General features: G+C 46.1%; 1 protein-coding gene across 3 annotated transcripts in view; it reads right to left on the minus strand.

Moving 5' to 3' along the window:
* The window catches only part of trbd (ubiquitin thioesterase trabid), a 159,757-nt gene that overhangs the window by 37,302 nt on the left and 105,872 nt on the right, over nucleotides 1-16,583 (minus strand). For all 3 annotated transcript variants that reach the window (XM_037426842.2, XM_075876278.1, XM_075876279.1), the window contains exon 9: nucleotides 11,767-12,011. In XM_037426842.2, the coding sequence (XP_037282739.2) occupies nucleotides 11,767-12,011 (245 nt within the window). The remainder of the gene's footprint in view (nucleotides 1-11,766; nucleotides 12,012-16,583) is intronic.

Raw genomic sequence — 16,583 nt, forward strand, 5'->3', positions numbered from 1 at the left:
GCCAGCAAATGGTCTTGAAAGAAAGGTTATAATATTGAAAGACGTGAACGCAGGTGTTTCTCGACAGGAGATAATGAAAAAGTACGATGATAAGAGAAGCACCTTAAGCGACTACGTGAAGAACAAAGAAAAAATTTTCGAGCCGTTTGACAGCGGCAAGTTCACCGGAAAACGAAAACGACTGAAACGGCAGCACACCCGAAGCTGGAAGACGCACTGCTGCGGTGGATAACAGACATGCGGAACAGCCAGCTTCCCTTGAGGGGACCGTTGATCTGTCAGCAAGCTAAAATGTATGCACTGAGAATGAACATCAAAGCTTTCAATGTGTCTGAAGGCTGGTTTGCCCGCTTTAGAGAAAGGCACGGGTTGGTCTTTCAAAACGTGTGCGGGGAAAAAGCAGCAGTGGATGAACGGCGTATTGCCGACTGGAAGACAACTGAGCTTCCCCAGTACCTGGCTCGTTATGAGCCTGCCAACGTCTTCAATGCCGATCTCTCTTTTTTTAAAGCCTTGCCAGACAAAACGATCACGTTAAAAGGTGACCCGTGCGTTGGAGGGAAGAGGAGCAAAGAAAGGATCACTGTGCTTCTCACTTCAAATGTGTTGGGCACCGAGCGCCTGCCACTGCTAGTCATTGGGAAGGCACGTAACCCAAGGTGTTTTAAGAACATACACCACTTTCCTGTGCAATATCGCGCCAACAGAAAGGCCTGGATGACTTCGGATATTTTCCAAGCTTGGCTGCGCCAACTCGACCGCCGCTTCTCCGCTAACAAGCGCAAGGTTTTACTTCTAGTTGACAACTGCAGTGCTCATACCAGATTGACGGGGCTGGAGTGCATCGAACTTGTCTTTCTACCTGCAAACATGACGACTGCTCTGCAACCGCTGGATAAAGGAATAATTCATCACGTAAAAAGCAGGTACAGAAAGCATGTGCTGGAACGGATCCTGCTGAGCAAGGAAGCAGGGCGAGAATATGAACCGAGTCTCCTGACCGCAATTCACATTTTAGTGCATGTCTGGAGCGACACGCCGCCCACGGTCATTGCAAATTCTTTCCGGCACAGCGGCTTTGTCCGCCCTGACGACTTGGATATTCCTCCAGAGGCCACTCCAGAGCACACCCGCGAGCCCACTGGAAATGTGGACGGCAAGGTGAATGACACGCATTTTGACTCTCCTTCCTAGTGGCGTCCAGATTTTAGACTACGTCACTATAGATTATCATGTTGCCGTTGCTGGTCCGCTGACTGACGATGATATATTATCGGCAGTGCTTCAAGGAGGACCACAATCACTGTTCCGATGATGACGGCTAGGATGAGCCGACGCGACGTCGCTGCACCGTGCAGGAGGCTGCCAAAGCCCTCACTGTCCTCGAGGAGTTCTGCATTTGTTCTCGCAACAGTGAACGTGCGCACCACCACCTGATGAGATTGAATAAGATCGTTCTGTCAGAAATTCCGACGGTGAGGCAGGCAAAAATAATGCACTTTTTAAAGAAATAAAAGTTTGTCTGTGCCGTGTACGTTTTCCTTTTGTTTTCGTGGTCCATTCAATAATTAGGTTAACTCGGACATTTTCTCCAGTCCCACGAGATCCGAGTTAACGAGCTTTTACTCTACTGATTGAAAGCAAGCACAATTTAAGCCCAAAAACCTTTAAATGATGCTGTTTTCTGGCGGTCTTGATGGCCTTTCTCACAATGTCAAATTACCTCAGCTTTCACCTCAGTCTGTTCAAATGATTATGCTCCTTGTTCATTCCTTTCATAGAAAAAATAAATTTAGCTTTCCCAAACACAGATTTTGCCAGCTGTATTTGTTAAAAGTTATATAATTGGCCTGATCATGCTATTGAAGTAATTATGAACGGTGCCTACATATGTCTAAATGATACGGTCAAACTGCGCTACAACAAACACCACTTAAACGAAAAATTCACGATTCCCCGTCAACAGTCCATAGGATTGGATTGGATTGGATAAACTTTTATTTGGTCCTCCAAAACACAGATCACTGTGTTGCGGGCAGCTCCCACGTGGGGACTGAGATGCCAAGCTCCTCAGCCGCCTCGCGGGCTTGGTGGACAGCCCAGAGCTGGTCTGCCAAAGACGAGCTGCGGATTGCCGCCTCCCATCTGGCAGAGGTGATGTGCGATAAATGAGCGAATTTGGTTCACTGCCAGAGCATGTGTTCTAATGAAGCTATTTCCCCACAATGTGGACAAAGATTACTTGGGTATAGGTCAGGGCACATGATGTGTAACATTTTCAAAGTAGGGAGTCGATGCATAAATATTGTCGCCACAATGAACACTTTTTCTTCGATCGTCCCGCTTCAACGAAATTTCACGATGCGATTCCAGGCTCACACTTATTTTTATGCAGTAAACCCAATCTTTAACATTTCAATGCATTTTCAGAGCCTGAAAATGCGTCAAAGAAGTCTAGAACATGCGCTGGCACCACCAGAAACCACCGCTATATCGCCGCTGTTCAGCAAGCATGGGCACCGCCATTGCTCAATAGCGATGGCAATGAGACTGCCTTGCTTTTGCTACTAGCTTGCTTTGAGCCGCAGACGATCCGAAGCTGAAGCCCAGTCGCTCAGTTCATGGTTTCCGTCACGCAGCTGCTGGGTCCAACTGTGGAATGATGCCTTTTCCGATTCCGATGCTTATCAGTATGTTGGCGCTTGGCCAGTGTGGTAACTAATCAGAGTGGCTATTCATTCGCATTATCAACAAAATCAGCTAACCGCGAGTGATGGATGATAAGAATGGCAAAGCATAATGCAAAAGTCGCCGCTCCACGATACCCTGCCTCCATCTCAGCATTGTCAGATACCGTAAAGACTCGAATCTAACGCGCACCTTTTTTCCGGTTAAGCGAGTTCATAAATCGCATGTGGGTTAGAATCGAGTACGAAAAAAAAACGAATACGGTCATTCTATTGCCATCGGCATTTCCAAAATGGCCACCCCTTATGTGCGTCGGCATGGCGCGTCGGCCATTTTTGCCTACAAGTTTCCCATGTGCTGCACATCGTACGTGTGCTGAGGAGTTCGTCATCTGGTAGTGCATTAGCATCGACGGCATGGAAAGGCCGACTCCAAAAATTCGACGAGTGCACCACGATGCCGCTTTTAAAAGAAAAGTCATCGCGTGTGCCGAAACGGACGGAAGTCGGGCCGCATCGCGGTCGTTCGGAGTTCCCGAAATGTGCGTGCGGGACTGGCGGAAACAAAAGCAGAATATTGTCGACAGCAAAGATTCACGTAAAGGCTTCAGTGGACCACAGCAGGATCGGTTTCCGCAAATTGAAGAGCTGCTCGGCAAGAATGAGATTGAGCAGTGAGCAGCACAGCGGCTAACCAACTTTATGAAGAGGAAAGGCTTTTCCCTCGGAAGGCGAACAGGCATATTGCAAAAGTTGTTGGAGGAGTACGAAGAAAAGCTTCACAGTTTTCAGAGGTTCGTCCTAAACTTGCGGCACAACAACGGCTACCTGCTTGGGCAAATCGGGAATGCCGATGAAACGCCTCTTTACTTCGACGTGCCTGGCACCACAACTGACAAGAAGAAGGGGGCGAAGCAAGTTCGTGTGCTGACATCGGGCCACGGTAAAACTACAGTGATGGCAATGCTCCGTTACACGTCAGATAGGCACAAGCTTCCCCCGTACCTCATATTTAAACGGAAGATGCTCCCGAAAGGAGTCGTTTTCCCGAGTGGGTGTGATCGTGCGGACCAACGAGAAAAATGGGTGCGTGTTGCAATCTTTTTTTTTTCGTCGTGGAAACCGGGTGCGCGTTACAATTGAGGACGCGGTAGAATCGAGTAAATACGGTAATTTTGACGGCGTACAACTGGTGGTATTAATGTATTAAGGGGGGACGTGGCTTTGGGATCGCGAAAAATGGCAAAAAAATCGATTTTTTGAAACTCAAGTTTTCTGTTTCTGGAACCCTTTTTCTATCTGGTTCCAAAATATCTACACTGAAAACCGCGCAGAAGTGCTTCGGAAAATTCGTTTCACCCACCTAGGTAGCAAAAATTTTTCTGGAAATGGTGAGAAAACGGCGATTTTCAAAAAATTATAGCTTCGCGATGCTTGGGCCGGGAGCCGGCTTCTTGGGCTCAACGGAAAGATCATTTCTCCATGTTTAACTTTCCCGCCTCAGCTGGCTCCTCCGTATAACAACAAGAAAGCAAAAAGCAAATGTTTGAAGGTCGTTTTGAGGCCCTTGATTGGCCGTGGCCGCCATGTTGCCTCAGCTCGCCTCGCCATTGGCCCGATGCTCGCTCCGGGAGATTGTCGTCTGCTGCTCGTGCGTCGCGAGGACATGGGTCTCGAAAATCCCCACTTCGTGACGTGTTCACGGCTTTATAATCACTTAAGATATAACTACGCTATAGTTATGAGCATTAAGCGGATGCGCGATCAGGTTACTACGAGCGGGAGCGCGATCTACGAGCGCCGCACGTCATCGGAGTCGTCTTTAGCCATAACTCCGCCGACAACGAGACTGCGGGCAGGAACGACGCGCTAGCGCATTCGTGGTGACGTGCTTCTTCGCAAGCAACGAAGCTGTAAGCGGCGGCACGATCTGATTACTACGAGTGGCCGCACCGGATGCACGATCAGATTACTACGAGCGGGCGCGCGGCGGTCTACGAGTGCGGCGCGTCAACGGAGTCGACTTTAGGCCTAACTCCGCTGACAGCGAGACTGCGGGCATGAACGATGCGCAAGCGCACTCTTGGCGACGTGCTCCTTCCCAAGGAATGTACCACATTACTCGCTAGCTCCTCTGAATCTCGTACGGGTATTTTACGCATCGGCAGCGGACAACACAGTCAAGCTCGTCACCCCCCCCCCCCCCCTCTCACTGCCAAGGATCGCTCGGAACAGCGGCTAGCAGTTTCGCGCGTCGTCATTCGAAATAGCGATGCCAAGTGCAGTGCGTGCCGATTTTTTGTCTTCGTAGTTACACATTTCGCGCATCGTCATCGAACACCACCGGCAAGTGCATTACGCGCCGGCTGCACTGTCCACGCGGCCGCGCACCCCACGGTCATATGGAGTGCTGTGCTTTTGTGATGCGATTCAGACGTGCTTGGAGCCGTGCTTGATATCGCCACGAACGTCTATGAATGTTCCGAGGTTAATGAATTGCTGTAGATTAGAGTTTCCGCGACCGGCTGTACGATGATGCGTTTCACGGCTTGAGTGGCGAAAGAGCATGTGTGAATCAGGGGCACGAATTTTTATATGCCCGTTTCGTGTCATTAATTATACTGCTAGAAATTCCCGTGCCACCAGACTTCTGGCCATAACTTTGTTATTTAGAAAGAAGGCATAAGCCGTCATGGTGTGATCCATTTTTCTGATGCAATAAACCTCTCTCCAAATAAAAAAAAGTTCAGTGAATATTTGTAATCAAGTACTTAATTACGCTAATTACAACTTCAGCACAAAAAAAGTATGTGTTATAATTTCAGTATATGGTTTTATTCAATTACAATCTTTTCTGTCATACCAATCACACCACTCCTTCATACAAAGAACTTGGTTTGAAATCCATACTTGTCCTTTGTAAATCATGAAAAGAAGTCAAATATCCCAAGACAAACCTGAGATCACAATTTTTAGGTGTCTTAGAGACGTAAAGAAAAGTTGAAACTTTAAACGCAGCTTTCTCAATACTTTTTTTTTTTTTTGACATTATGCTCAGCCCCTCCACATGGTTCAATGAAGAAATCATTTGTTTCTCATAAAGTATTTGTGGTATCGCTTCAAAATTTTTATGGAAACACTGTGAGGTTATTCTTAGTGTCTGTGCCAATTTTCAGCAATATCCAATGAGAAACAAAAAAGTGCATTGAAAAAAGCCTGTCGAAAACTTCGACAGGCTTTTTCTCACAAGTGTGTTTTGGACATTGTGCATTGCTCGTGGAAAGAGTAGCACGAGAATCACTGGACCGATTCTGATTCTGTTTTCTTTTTTTTTTTCCTGAATCCCTGAACACTGCTTGTGGGTACAGCAATCTTCAATTTCTGTTTTGTGGCCCTGTTATTTTTCTAGACGATGATTTGTCCGTGCCATTGTTTCTGACAATGTGTGTCGGCAGCCATGATGATCTCTAAAAAAAAGAACTTATTAAAAAATTCTTAGAGTGCCATACCCTGTAGCTTTCTTTTGAGTAAAGATCAACACCATTAGCAGCTTCCTGGCATGTTTTGTTGCAGCGCTAAGCTTTCCACGAGCAGACCATGTAATTGGATCGTGTAGCATTATGTAACTTGAGAACTACTGAAGCTATCATGATGAAACTGCATATTTCCCTATTTTAGACACTTTCGAGTATGCATGCCAAATTTCATTGCTGTAGGTCAACAAATAAAAAAGTTTTTTTTCAATGCCACCTCCCCCCTTAATGCGTCTGTTTGGTTCGTTCACGAAAACGGTTTTAGGCATTGTTTCAGTGTGCTTTTCACCATGGTGTCGCTATGAATGGGTAAAATCACGTGGCGACGTTGCTGGGAAAAAATAGAAAGCAGCGAACATTTTTTGAGTTTTGAGAATAAACGTTCCTTTGCTTTGCTAGCTCAGATCAGCTATATTTTTTTTAGATTTCACTACAACGAAATTTTCGCTTCAACGAAATTTTTTCCGTGTCCTGTCAGTTTCGTTGTAGCGGGGTTTGAATGTAGTTTTTAACGCCTATCTATGCCTAAATGGCTGTTTTCAGGACCTTTTATAGGTGCCTAAAACATTCTTTTTTCGTGCCTAATGTTCCGGTCTCTAATTATGAACTATCAATGTAAAAAAATTATGGCACCAACCCTACAGCAGCAGTAAGCTAGCCGCAGGCTGCAATGTTTTCAACCGAAGTTTGGACCTCTACCTGACCACGCAAAAGCCATGGCGACGAAGACTACAGGCATGATTACAACTGCAGTGTCCCTGCGGTGATCATCATGACGCCATCCAGAGAGCGTCTAGTTTCATGAATCGCCAAGTGAAGACCGTGAAACCTGGATTGAGACGTTGAAAAGGGTCTCAACATTCAATAACTGGAACACTGACAACAAGCTACGCCACATGAACTTTTACTGGATGACGCAGCAAGGATCTAGTTTGAGAATCAGGAGTCCACTCTTCGAACCTGGGACATCTTTCGCAGCACTTTCTCGGAAACATTCACAAGTGTCATCTGAAAGGAAAGGACTGTGACCTTGTTGGGAACATGGGTGCAACTTCCAAATGAAAGCGTAACCACCTTCGCAGAGGAAATGACCTGACTCTTCCACCATGCTAACCCCGCCATGGCCGAGAAAAAGAAGGTTTGCGTATGTATGCATGGGGTTTGCGTATGTATGCAAGACCTGTTTGCCGGGCTTGTAAGCAATTCACAAAAAACTTTAATCAATTTTACCAGGAAGGCCATGACAATCAAAAGGGCGCTTGAATTGTGTACAACTGCCAAATTTCCTCGACATACTACGGTGAGATTCAAGCACTGCATTCAAACTACCTGTGTGAGACCATCAGAGCAACCGTTCAAGAGGGCGCAAATTGTTGCCATCCTCACAACCTCAGCTGGACCCAATCACTAACATCGTGCACCGGGAAGTCCAGCAAGATCTGGCAGCACCTGAAGCAGTGCAGCGTGAGCCACAAACGACAAGCTATGCTGCTGCAGCACATCGAACATGCTCCCCCTCGTGAAGGTGCCGTGCCCACAAGAAGGCATCGCACCACCGCAGTTTTGCCGCCAGTTACTGCCAATACACCGCCCACCTGTAGGCTAGCGCTACGCCCCGAGGACGATTAATGTTGGGTGTGCCCCCAGCCACTGCCAACTCTGCTTCTATTGGGGAAAAGCTGGTAAAACCTACCACCGCCTGCCAGTACCGACAGATGGGATCGGGTGGTTTCGGCAATGGCACATCGCATTCACAGCAGGGTGAAAGACTACGCAGCATCACTACCTTGCAGGAGCACAGTGGTTGCTGAGGATCTTCCAGATTGTGTTTGCTGGGATGCTCCATTTCACCGCACCGCAGGCAATAAGCCGGCCCTACTCAGGACCGCTCGCCAAGCTCTTATTCAGAATACCAAGGGCAGCCATCGATGGAGGTGTGGATGCTCTCGACAAAATACCAAAGATCCTCTGCTGCGGCCACATCCACGAAAGTTCAACAACATGCCACAAGCCAAACGAAGCATGGGCAACGCAACTTCACGACTGGAGAAAGACCAGATTACACCACATCGAAGCAGTAGAACAAGCCAACATGGCTGCGATCCAACGCCTTATTCCCCAGCTATCAGGAGTGCTGACCCCATAGTCTTCGCGCACTGGGAACCACCATGAATCGGCAACATTGTCACCACCAGGCTTTTTATCAGGTGCAAGCTAAGCGTTCATTTTCCCTACATCAAAACATATGTCTGAACAGGCCCAGACAATGCCTTCCCCTCTCGTAACATTAACGCACATCACTGTGTTTTGCTGATCCTCATTGGCTTGTGGCAGCCCCCCCCCCCCCCCCCTCCTTTCAGCTCGTTTCCGCCTGATGCTCACTGGCTGAGAGAGATGCTTGCACACCTGCAACAAGGAAGTGATGCTCTACCTTTGAGGGCGACTTTTTGTTCGCACACTTAGGTGGTTCCTCCTTTGTGTGGCAACCATCGTGCCACAGGCTAGTGTACTTCATCAATCTTGCGGAGTTACCCTAATGACCCGCTATTCCGCGATTATCGCATGGTGCTGCATCTTAAGTTAATAAACCCATGTTTGTTGACAAACTGCCTCAAGGGCCATTTCTGCGCCGTGTCGGAGAGTCGATGAACCCGGCCATTGCGTCTTGGTGCGCGACAGCAGTGGAGAATGCCGGGTTTCTTCCCAGATGCTCCTTCGGGTAAGCCTTTCACAAACCTATCTTTATGTGTTATCAAAACTTTCTCATCAAGAGCGATGTGATGATTTTGGAGGCAAGACAACCTGCAAGATAGTAAATATTGGAGGTTACAGGCAGAACAGTGATGCTTATACAGTCAAACACGGTTATATCGAACCCACATATATTGAATTTTCGGGTACATCGAACTTTAATTTATCCCGTTGAAGCTCCTTTGTAAAAGTATAGAAATTCGCACGTTTACATCGAACGGTATTCTTACCCGCCTTTGGATATATTGAAGGCCGCGCGAGCTGGAAGGCGCGTTCTGGCACTCGCACACCCGGCGACCTCCGTGCGGCACCACGCCTCCATCAAAACCCGAAAAGCTCGAAAAAAGGTAAGGACGAGAGGGCTCGGACTGCACAATTTTTCGTATCTTTTTCTCTTACATGCTTTCTCCGCGTAACCGTCGGCTCGCAAAGCAGGAACGAAGAAGCCGACGTCCTCCTCTTTTCGATTCTTATTTTTTGTTGCTGTTTTGCGAGGTTTGATCAGCCAACCACAGCTTGCGCCTTTAGCTGTTGCCCTCACAGGTGGCCATCTCCTCGCGAGCGCGTTGCCAGGCTTTGTTTCATTTGTCGCGTCACCTACGTACCATCGCATGGGCAGCAGTTCTCTTTTGCGTGCGTGGTGCGCAAAATTGCTGCGGACTCCTCAAATTGTCAACTTCTCGTGTAGTTATGGCCAGCGTCAAGAAGTGCAAGACCCTTGACTTTGTGATGAAGTTGAAGGCTATTCAGCGTGTTGAGACGGGTGAAAAATGCTCGACCGTCACGGACGACCTCGAGATACCACAAAGCACTCCGAGTACTTTGTTAGACAGCGGAGCAGCGAACGTCGGCGGAGCAGCGAACAGCGAAGCACTGCCACTGCTGAAAGACAGCGAAGCAGCGAACGTCGGGAGCCTGTCATGCGCGCTTCTGCCCACGGGAATGAAGAAAAGGCACTCTATGCCTGGTTTTTAAAAGAAAATTCCGGTGGATGGCCCGATGCTGATCGCCAAGGCGAAATGGTTTGCCGCTGCACTCGGTGAAAAACTTCGCCGACAACACCGGGTGGCTTCACTGATTGAAGCAGCACTACGACATCGTTGGCAAAACCAATACTGGTGAAAGCGAAGCTGTCAGCAGCCAGGACGTCCAACTGTGAATGACGAAGGAATGGCTAGAAGTCTCCGCAAAGTTTTCTCCCGCCGAGATCTGCAATTCCTGGCAAGACATGAAGGCGGACACAGTGGTCAATTGCTTCCGCAAGGCAGGCTTCGAGAAGGCGTAACTTGAGGAAACCGGTGAAGACGACGACAACGAGCGCATAGAAGACGTGTTTAGCGAGTTGTCGTTCCGCTTTCCGGCAGCAGTTTCACACGAAGTGTCTGCGGATGACTTCGTGGAAGCGGACTATAATGTCCAGGCCGTAGCAAGCCTCGCTGACGAGAACATAGTAGCTGCAGTCGCAGGGACCCAGGATGCCCAGGCCGACAGCTCAAGTGATATGGAGGATCGTCCGGACAAGGTGCTGGCTACACATGCGTACTCCGCCGCTGAAGTAGTGGCAGCGTTCGACGTCATTTGCCGTTGTATCGGTGACATGGAGAGAACCGGACTGTCGCACCTGGACAACCTTGATAAGATCTAGACTAGAGTCTTCAACTTCATTTCAAAAACGAAGTAGGCCAAGATAACCGATTTTTTTCATGCAAATAAATCATTCTGTTGCGACGTGTGTGCAGAATTAGTTGCCGTTCTTGAATGCGCCTATTGTAGGTGATAATCCGCTAGAGGTAAGCTCTCAGGGCCTCTATTTTTTATATCAAATTTTTCATATATTGAACTAATTCGCGATCCCCTTTGAATTCAATATATCCGTGTTCGACTGTACCTTAAACAGTCCAACCCAGTGTTGCTGAATGCTTAAATGACGAAAAGTAGATAGGTCAACAGCTGGAGTGAGGAGGCATTCAATGACAGTCTATTCAAATTTGTACAAGTTTTTCAAGCTAGATCGAGGATACCTAAGCCAAAACATACTCCGTTGCTCTTCAAAAGTGAAAATAGCGAGTTGGCACAAACTACGTAGTTGGCACGAACTATACTAGGCTGGAGTAAAACCCGGAGAAGTAGAATTGTAACAAGATCTCGCTATGACACAGTTGGGCCCACCTGCAAATAGCTCAATAGCTCTGCCTTCATCACTAAGAGGGGGGGGGATCGTGTAGTGGGTTGTGAGCTATGAGTACCCCATTGGCAAAGAAGTTCCTTCCATCAGCATCAGAAAACGGACACGCTTGGGCACTGCAGCCACAGCATTAACAAATAGTCCCTCAGCAACTAGAACTTTATTTCTTCGGGCCCTCCGCTCCCACAATGTATTCTCTTGGTGATGACCGAGACAAAATTATCACTGAACTCAGTGTAAAAAAAAATTAAGCTTATTTCTAGGCACTAAAACAAGAAAAAGAGGAGGCAGGCTTCCAGAAAACTTGGAAAATCTCGCATTTCAGCATGTAGGTGCTAAACCTTTAGAGCGGCACACCAATAGCGTGGCTAGGTGCTGTTTCATAATTCCCAGCTTTTGCATCCAGTTGTTTGTCCCATGCAAAGCAGCTAAAATACAGCAGAAAAAAGGCACTTGCAACACATGTTTAAATCTCTTGGTTGATTAGCACGCACAGAAACACACACTTAAGGATGAAAAATGATGATGTCCACAGAACAAACCAAACACTGTATTATTTTTCAAGCACACCACAACAAGGAATCATTAAAGAGGAAAAGTAGTAGCTTGCCTTCAAAACGGGCATAGCCAAGGGCCTCGCCACGAAAGCTCTTGACATACTTGACGCCATACACAACAATGGGGCGCCGCAACACATGAGCCAGAGTGAACACATGCATCTGCTCCAGTGCTGATCCAGGTTGTGCAGCTAGGGAAACAAGAGTTGCCCAGTCTTCCTGCCACTGTGCCTCGTCCAGTGAGAAATGCAGCAACCGAGCCTGGAGGGCCTCTGCTTCTCGCCACCGTGGATAGAGCCTGTGTGTTTGTGGCAGGCAATCAGTGTGTGCAAAGCAAAAGGGCATTGACTCAAACCACAGGCTGCTTAGGTAGCCTAGGTGGCATCATTACAATGCAGCACGTGGTACTCAGCTGTGATAATTGGATGAAAATATAATGCAATACATGTCTGCAAACTGAATAGGAGACTAAATATGCTTTCCAGCTAATGTGATTAAACCTTGAACCACAAAACAAACAACACCACATGAAGTGTGCAGCAAGACTGGCTTTACCTTGACAATAGCAGATGATGACACTATTTTGTTTCTGCTAGAAATTATAATTAATTTTACAATACCACAAGTTACAAGTATGGTCTCTTATAGGAGACAAAGGAATAGGCTTATCCAAAATGCTCACTGTTTTATGCAGAAACTTTTTTGGCTTTTTCTTTATAACTACAGTGGAACTTTGATTTTACAACCCCCATTTTCACAACAACCCGCATTTTACGACGAATCGATTTGTCCCTGGCAAAATCCCCATAGAAGTTATTAAAAACCTTTGTTATACGACTCGGTTTTAAGCCGACCCCGGATCTTACGATGACTACCAGATTCCATTTTAAAGAAAAAGCCACATTTACTAGAATCAAATGTTCACGACTGTAAAATATAAACTTGCGTTCCCCAAGGTCAATGATTAGAAAAGTAGAGAGACAGGATGTATTCTTAGAATGAAAGATTTATTCTCCTGGAAGTTGATGCGCTTCTACATATGCCTTGATCACATGCGTACCCAGGGGTCACATCCTAGGCAAGCTCTATTCACACAGAGCAGCTTCAGCCAGCTGAAGAGTTCATATTTTCATGTTTTCGCCCATGGAAACTTTTCCTGGTCAACATACAGCTGATCTCCTGCCTCGGCCATACTCGCAGTCACGAGGTTGCGGGGCGCAGCTGTTTTTATTTTGCAAAATTACTTTCACTTGATGTCAATGTTCATAATAACAGCAGGACATCACAATTTGCACTTCACAAGCCAACAAATTACAAAGCGCACACCTCAGTTACACATAAACGTATTCTATGCGAACTCGTGGTCCGTCACTATTATATGATAGCGATGACTGTTGTCCGACTCTTCTGACGCGAAGCTGTTGGCAATGAGGTTTTGGCTTTATTTTCACACGTAGGCAATTTCCGGACTCCGTTTATCAGTACAAAGAGGCATTGGATTTGATTTTTTTAAAGTTTAGAATAAAGATTCGCTCGCACCTCCTCCAACTAAACAATGCTGCCATTAGCTGTCACTGGCAGGAATAGCTGCCGTTAGCTGCCACTGGCAAGAATAATCTACCTACTTTGCAGAGGCACAAACTCATGCCATGGGCTTATTCAAGTAGGTCTGTACCCGTTTTCTTTTTTGGGGGGGGGGGGGGGGGAGGGGGGGAGCAATGCTGAGTGTCACTGACTATAATCTAAGTTTTTTTATTATACTATGCCAGGATTATACGACGGTTTCGCATGGTCCCCTGAAAGTCGTATAATCAAGGTTCTATTGTATTGTTTTTTTTTTTTCCTTTGTCAGAACACCTGCAGGAACTAGGCTAGCAACCCAAAGAATCATGCATGGCTAATAATAACCGTGACAGAGACAATTAGTGTCAATGGTGAAGGGCAACCAAAGGCCCCGGCAATCTGCGGTTTAACAACGGAGGTTACCCCTGTGTCCCTCACCGTATTTCATGCTGACATTACACACTACAGTAGAACCTCGTTGATGCGATCACGGCCCTAACAAATTGTGGGGTGATACACGGTCCTGGCCAAGGTCCATTACCCTGAAATGTAATGAAGACTGTTGTTTCGAATTGATTAAAACCCCACAACGTTTGACACAAATGTGCGATACTGCGCAAAGACGCAGCAGTCACACGTGAATGTGGGAACATAAGTGCGGGCACAGAGGCGTGTTGTAGCCTCCAAGATTGAGTGCACGAATCTTGTAGGCCTTAACACACAGTCTTGTGCCTTTGCGTTTAAATTAGAGATGGCATTGGTATAATGTTTTTTCTTCGACGCGTCGCTGTACTGTGTTTACATCTGCCTGCTGCGTCGATACAAGCAATATCCTCTAACACAATCAGCTATCCTATGGACGGTGGACAAAGATCAAAAGAGGATGTGGACAGTCTTGGCGAGGGAGCTAGGCTTCACTACAACAACATGCACGATCATTGGGGATGCATGCACCCGCAAACTGTTAGATTTGCATGGGAGACCCCTGAATTTTGAGCGAACTTCCCCAAAAACACTCCACACTATCGCAACATAAAAAAAAAGGTCAGCGGTACCAAAAGTTTTTGGCTTTCGCCTACTGAGAGCAAAGCACTCCGACATTAGGGAGGAGCTACAAGCTGTCATGGGTCACAATACATCTAGTTCATTAATTATCTCCGTATATTTACGAGTACATGAATATCTAGAGACTTCACTGGCAATCATTCGGAGCTGTTTTGTGACGCTGCTGCAGCCCTGAGAAACAACAAATAAGGATGTATGCCAGCTTTTTCTCATTGTCTTGTTGCATATTAATCTTGCATGTTTTCTGGTGATACAAACATTTTTGGAGACCTCGCAAATTCCTTTCAACGAGATTTTACGATATTCTGCTCACATGCTGCAAGTTTGAGGCATATGAATCATTGTTAATAATTTGATGAGTTGGTATGTCATATTTGAGCTGCTATAGCGCATCACAGAAAATCAAGAAATCACCACGCTAGTCAACAATAGAAGCGAGTGCTGTCCTTTTGTTTGGCCGCTTCAGCTATTTCTTGAATTTTTTTTTGTGATGTGCCATATTAGTACAGTATACAGATAAAGTGTCAATAGAAAAACTGCCATTCAGCTGCTTTGTAGCGCAACGCTACAAGGAAATCCATATGGGTCTGTCAGAAAAGAGTTTCTTAGTTCACGTAAATGCATTCAGGTATGGGGACTAAAACGACGACCAATGCCTACGGTCCAGCTACCTGCTGAGCTAACTAGAAGGCTACCAATAGGAAGCACAAGGGCAAATTACCACATTTGAATGATCGTATATATATCTACTTAATTTCAATTTGAAATACGAAGATGTGGCATAGCCATACAATGAAAACAAATTCGTAGTGGTGAGAAAAACCAGTAAAAACTCGGGACAAGACACAGAAAAAGGCAGATTCAATGATACACCCTCGTCGGATTTACGACCACTTTATTAATACATCCGTGCTTATTTAAACACTTTACCTCACGCATTCGCATACCAACAACTCATGGCCTGTCATCTGCCCGATAATCAGTCCTTCCCTGAAAGAAACAGACACTTTTTTTGTGGTACGCACAAAAGGCTCACTTATGCACACATGCTTATCTTTTTTTATGAGGTATACTCCAAGCATTTCATACTGTCTCTGCCCAATTGCACATTGTAAGCATGAACATTGAGGCGTTCATTCAAACACTGACCTGTCTGGGTGATACTAACGTTTCCGCAGGTTGTGGAGATTGAATAAACTGCCACCAAGCTGCACTTAGTGAAAACCATTCAGTGACTGGTATGGCAGGCTGAATTGCGCTCACTATCTGAGATAAAGGCACTAAGACCAGAAAGCTTGCAGGGGCTGAAAACAGAGAGTTCACACGAAACTTTTGCGACACTTGTTTTAGCCTGTGAGCTGTCCCGTGAGACGGCATCACCTCGATGTTTCTTGTCCAGTGGCCGGGCATGTGGTTTTCTTTTTTCTGAGCTTTTCTCCAACCGGCAGTAATAAAGGCGACGGAACATGAATGCTTTCAGCTGATCTATGTGCTCCGCCAGACTTTGCTTCATAACACACTGACAACTTTTACTAGGGGCATTAATAAAACAGATTCCCAATGCTCCATTTCACGAACTTTGAGTGAACAGATTCCAAAGGCAAAAGCACATTTTCAGACATGAAGGCATACTTCCAACATACATGTCTGTCATGTAAAAAAGAGTATCTCTAAATCTAGAAGCTAGCCTTGTGCAAATAGCGACTTGGTTCTAAAGGTACATATCACATATAATAAAGAAAACTGAGCATGTCTGTCACAACCCAACTTACCTGCACATTATTTCAAAAGAAGTGAAAACAACTTTGAATAGTAGCAGGATTTGACTTTCGGCAAATTTCAAGTGATAACCTGTTTTAAAATTTACTAAAATTAGACCGTTTCACCTTAATGTGTGGCTTCGCAACAGCGTAAAATTCCCCTGAGTATGTGTTTTCCAGGCTTAGCATTACATCAGTACAGTGAAACCACCTTTACAGGTAGTTACAAACATACATTTTATTAGGCGTTTTCAAAGCTTATCACCCCTCTATAGCAGTGAGACCACCTTATACAGTCGAATCTCATTAATTTGAACACGCTTAATTTGAACTTCCAGTTAATTCGAACTCATGATAAGGTCCCGTCAAAACTATGTGTATTCCAATGGGCGAAAATGCCTGGTAATTCGAATACGCAAGCACTTGCGACGGTTAATTCGAACACACCGTGCTCCGAAAATGCTCTCAGCCGCCGGCCCAAT

This window comes from Rhipicephalus microplus, chromosome X, assembly GCF_043290135.1.
Source record: "Rhipicephalus microplus isolate Deutch F79 chromosome X, USDA_Rmic, whole genome shotgun sequence".
NCBI lineage: Eukaryota > Metazoa > Arthropoda > Arachnida > Ixodida > Ixodidae > Rhipicephalus > Rhipicephalus microplus.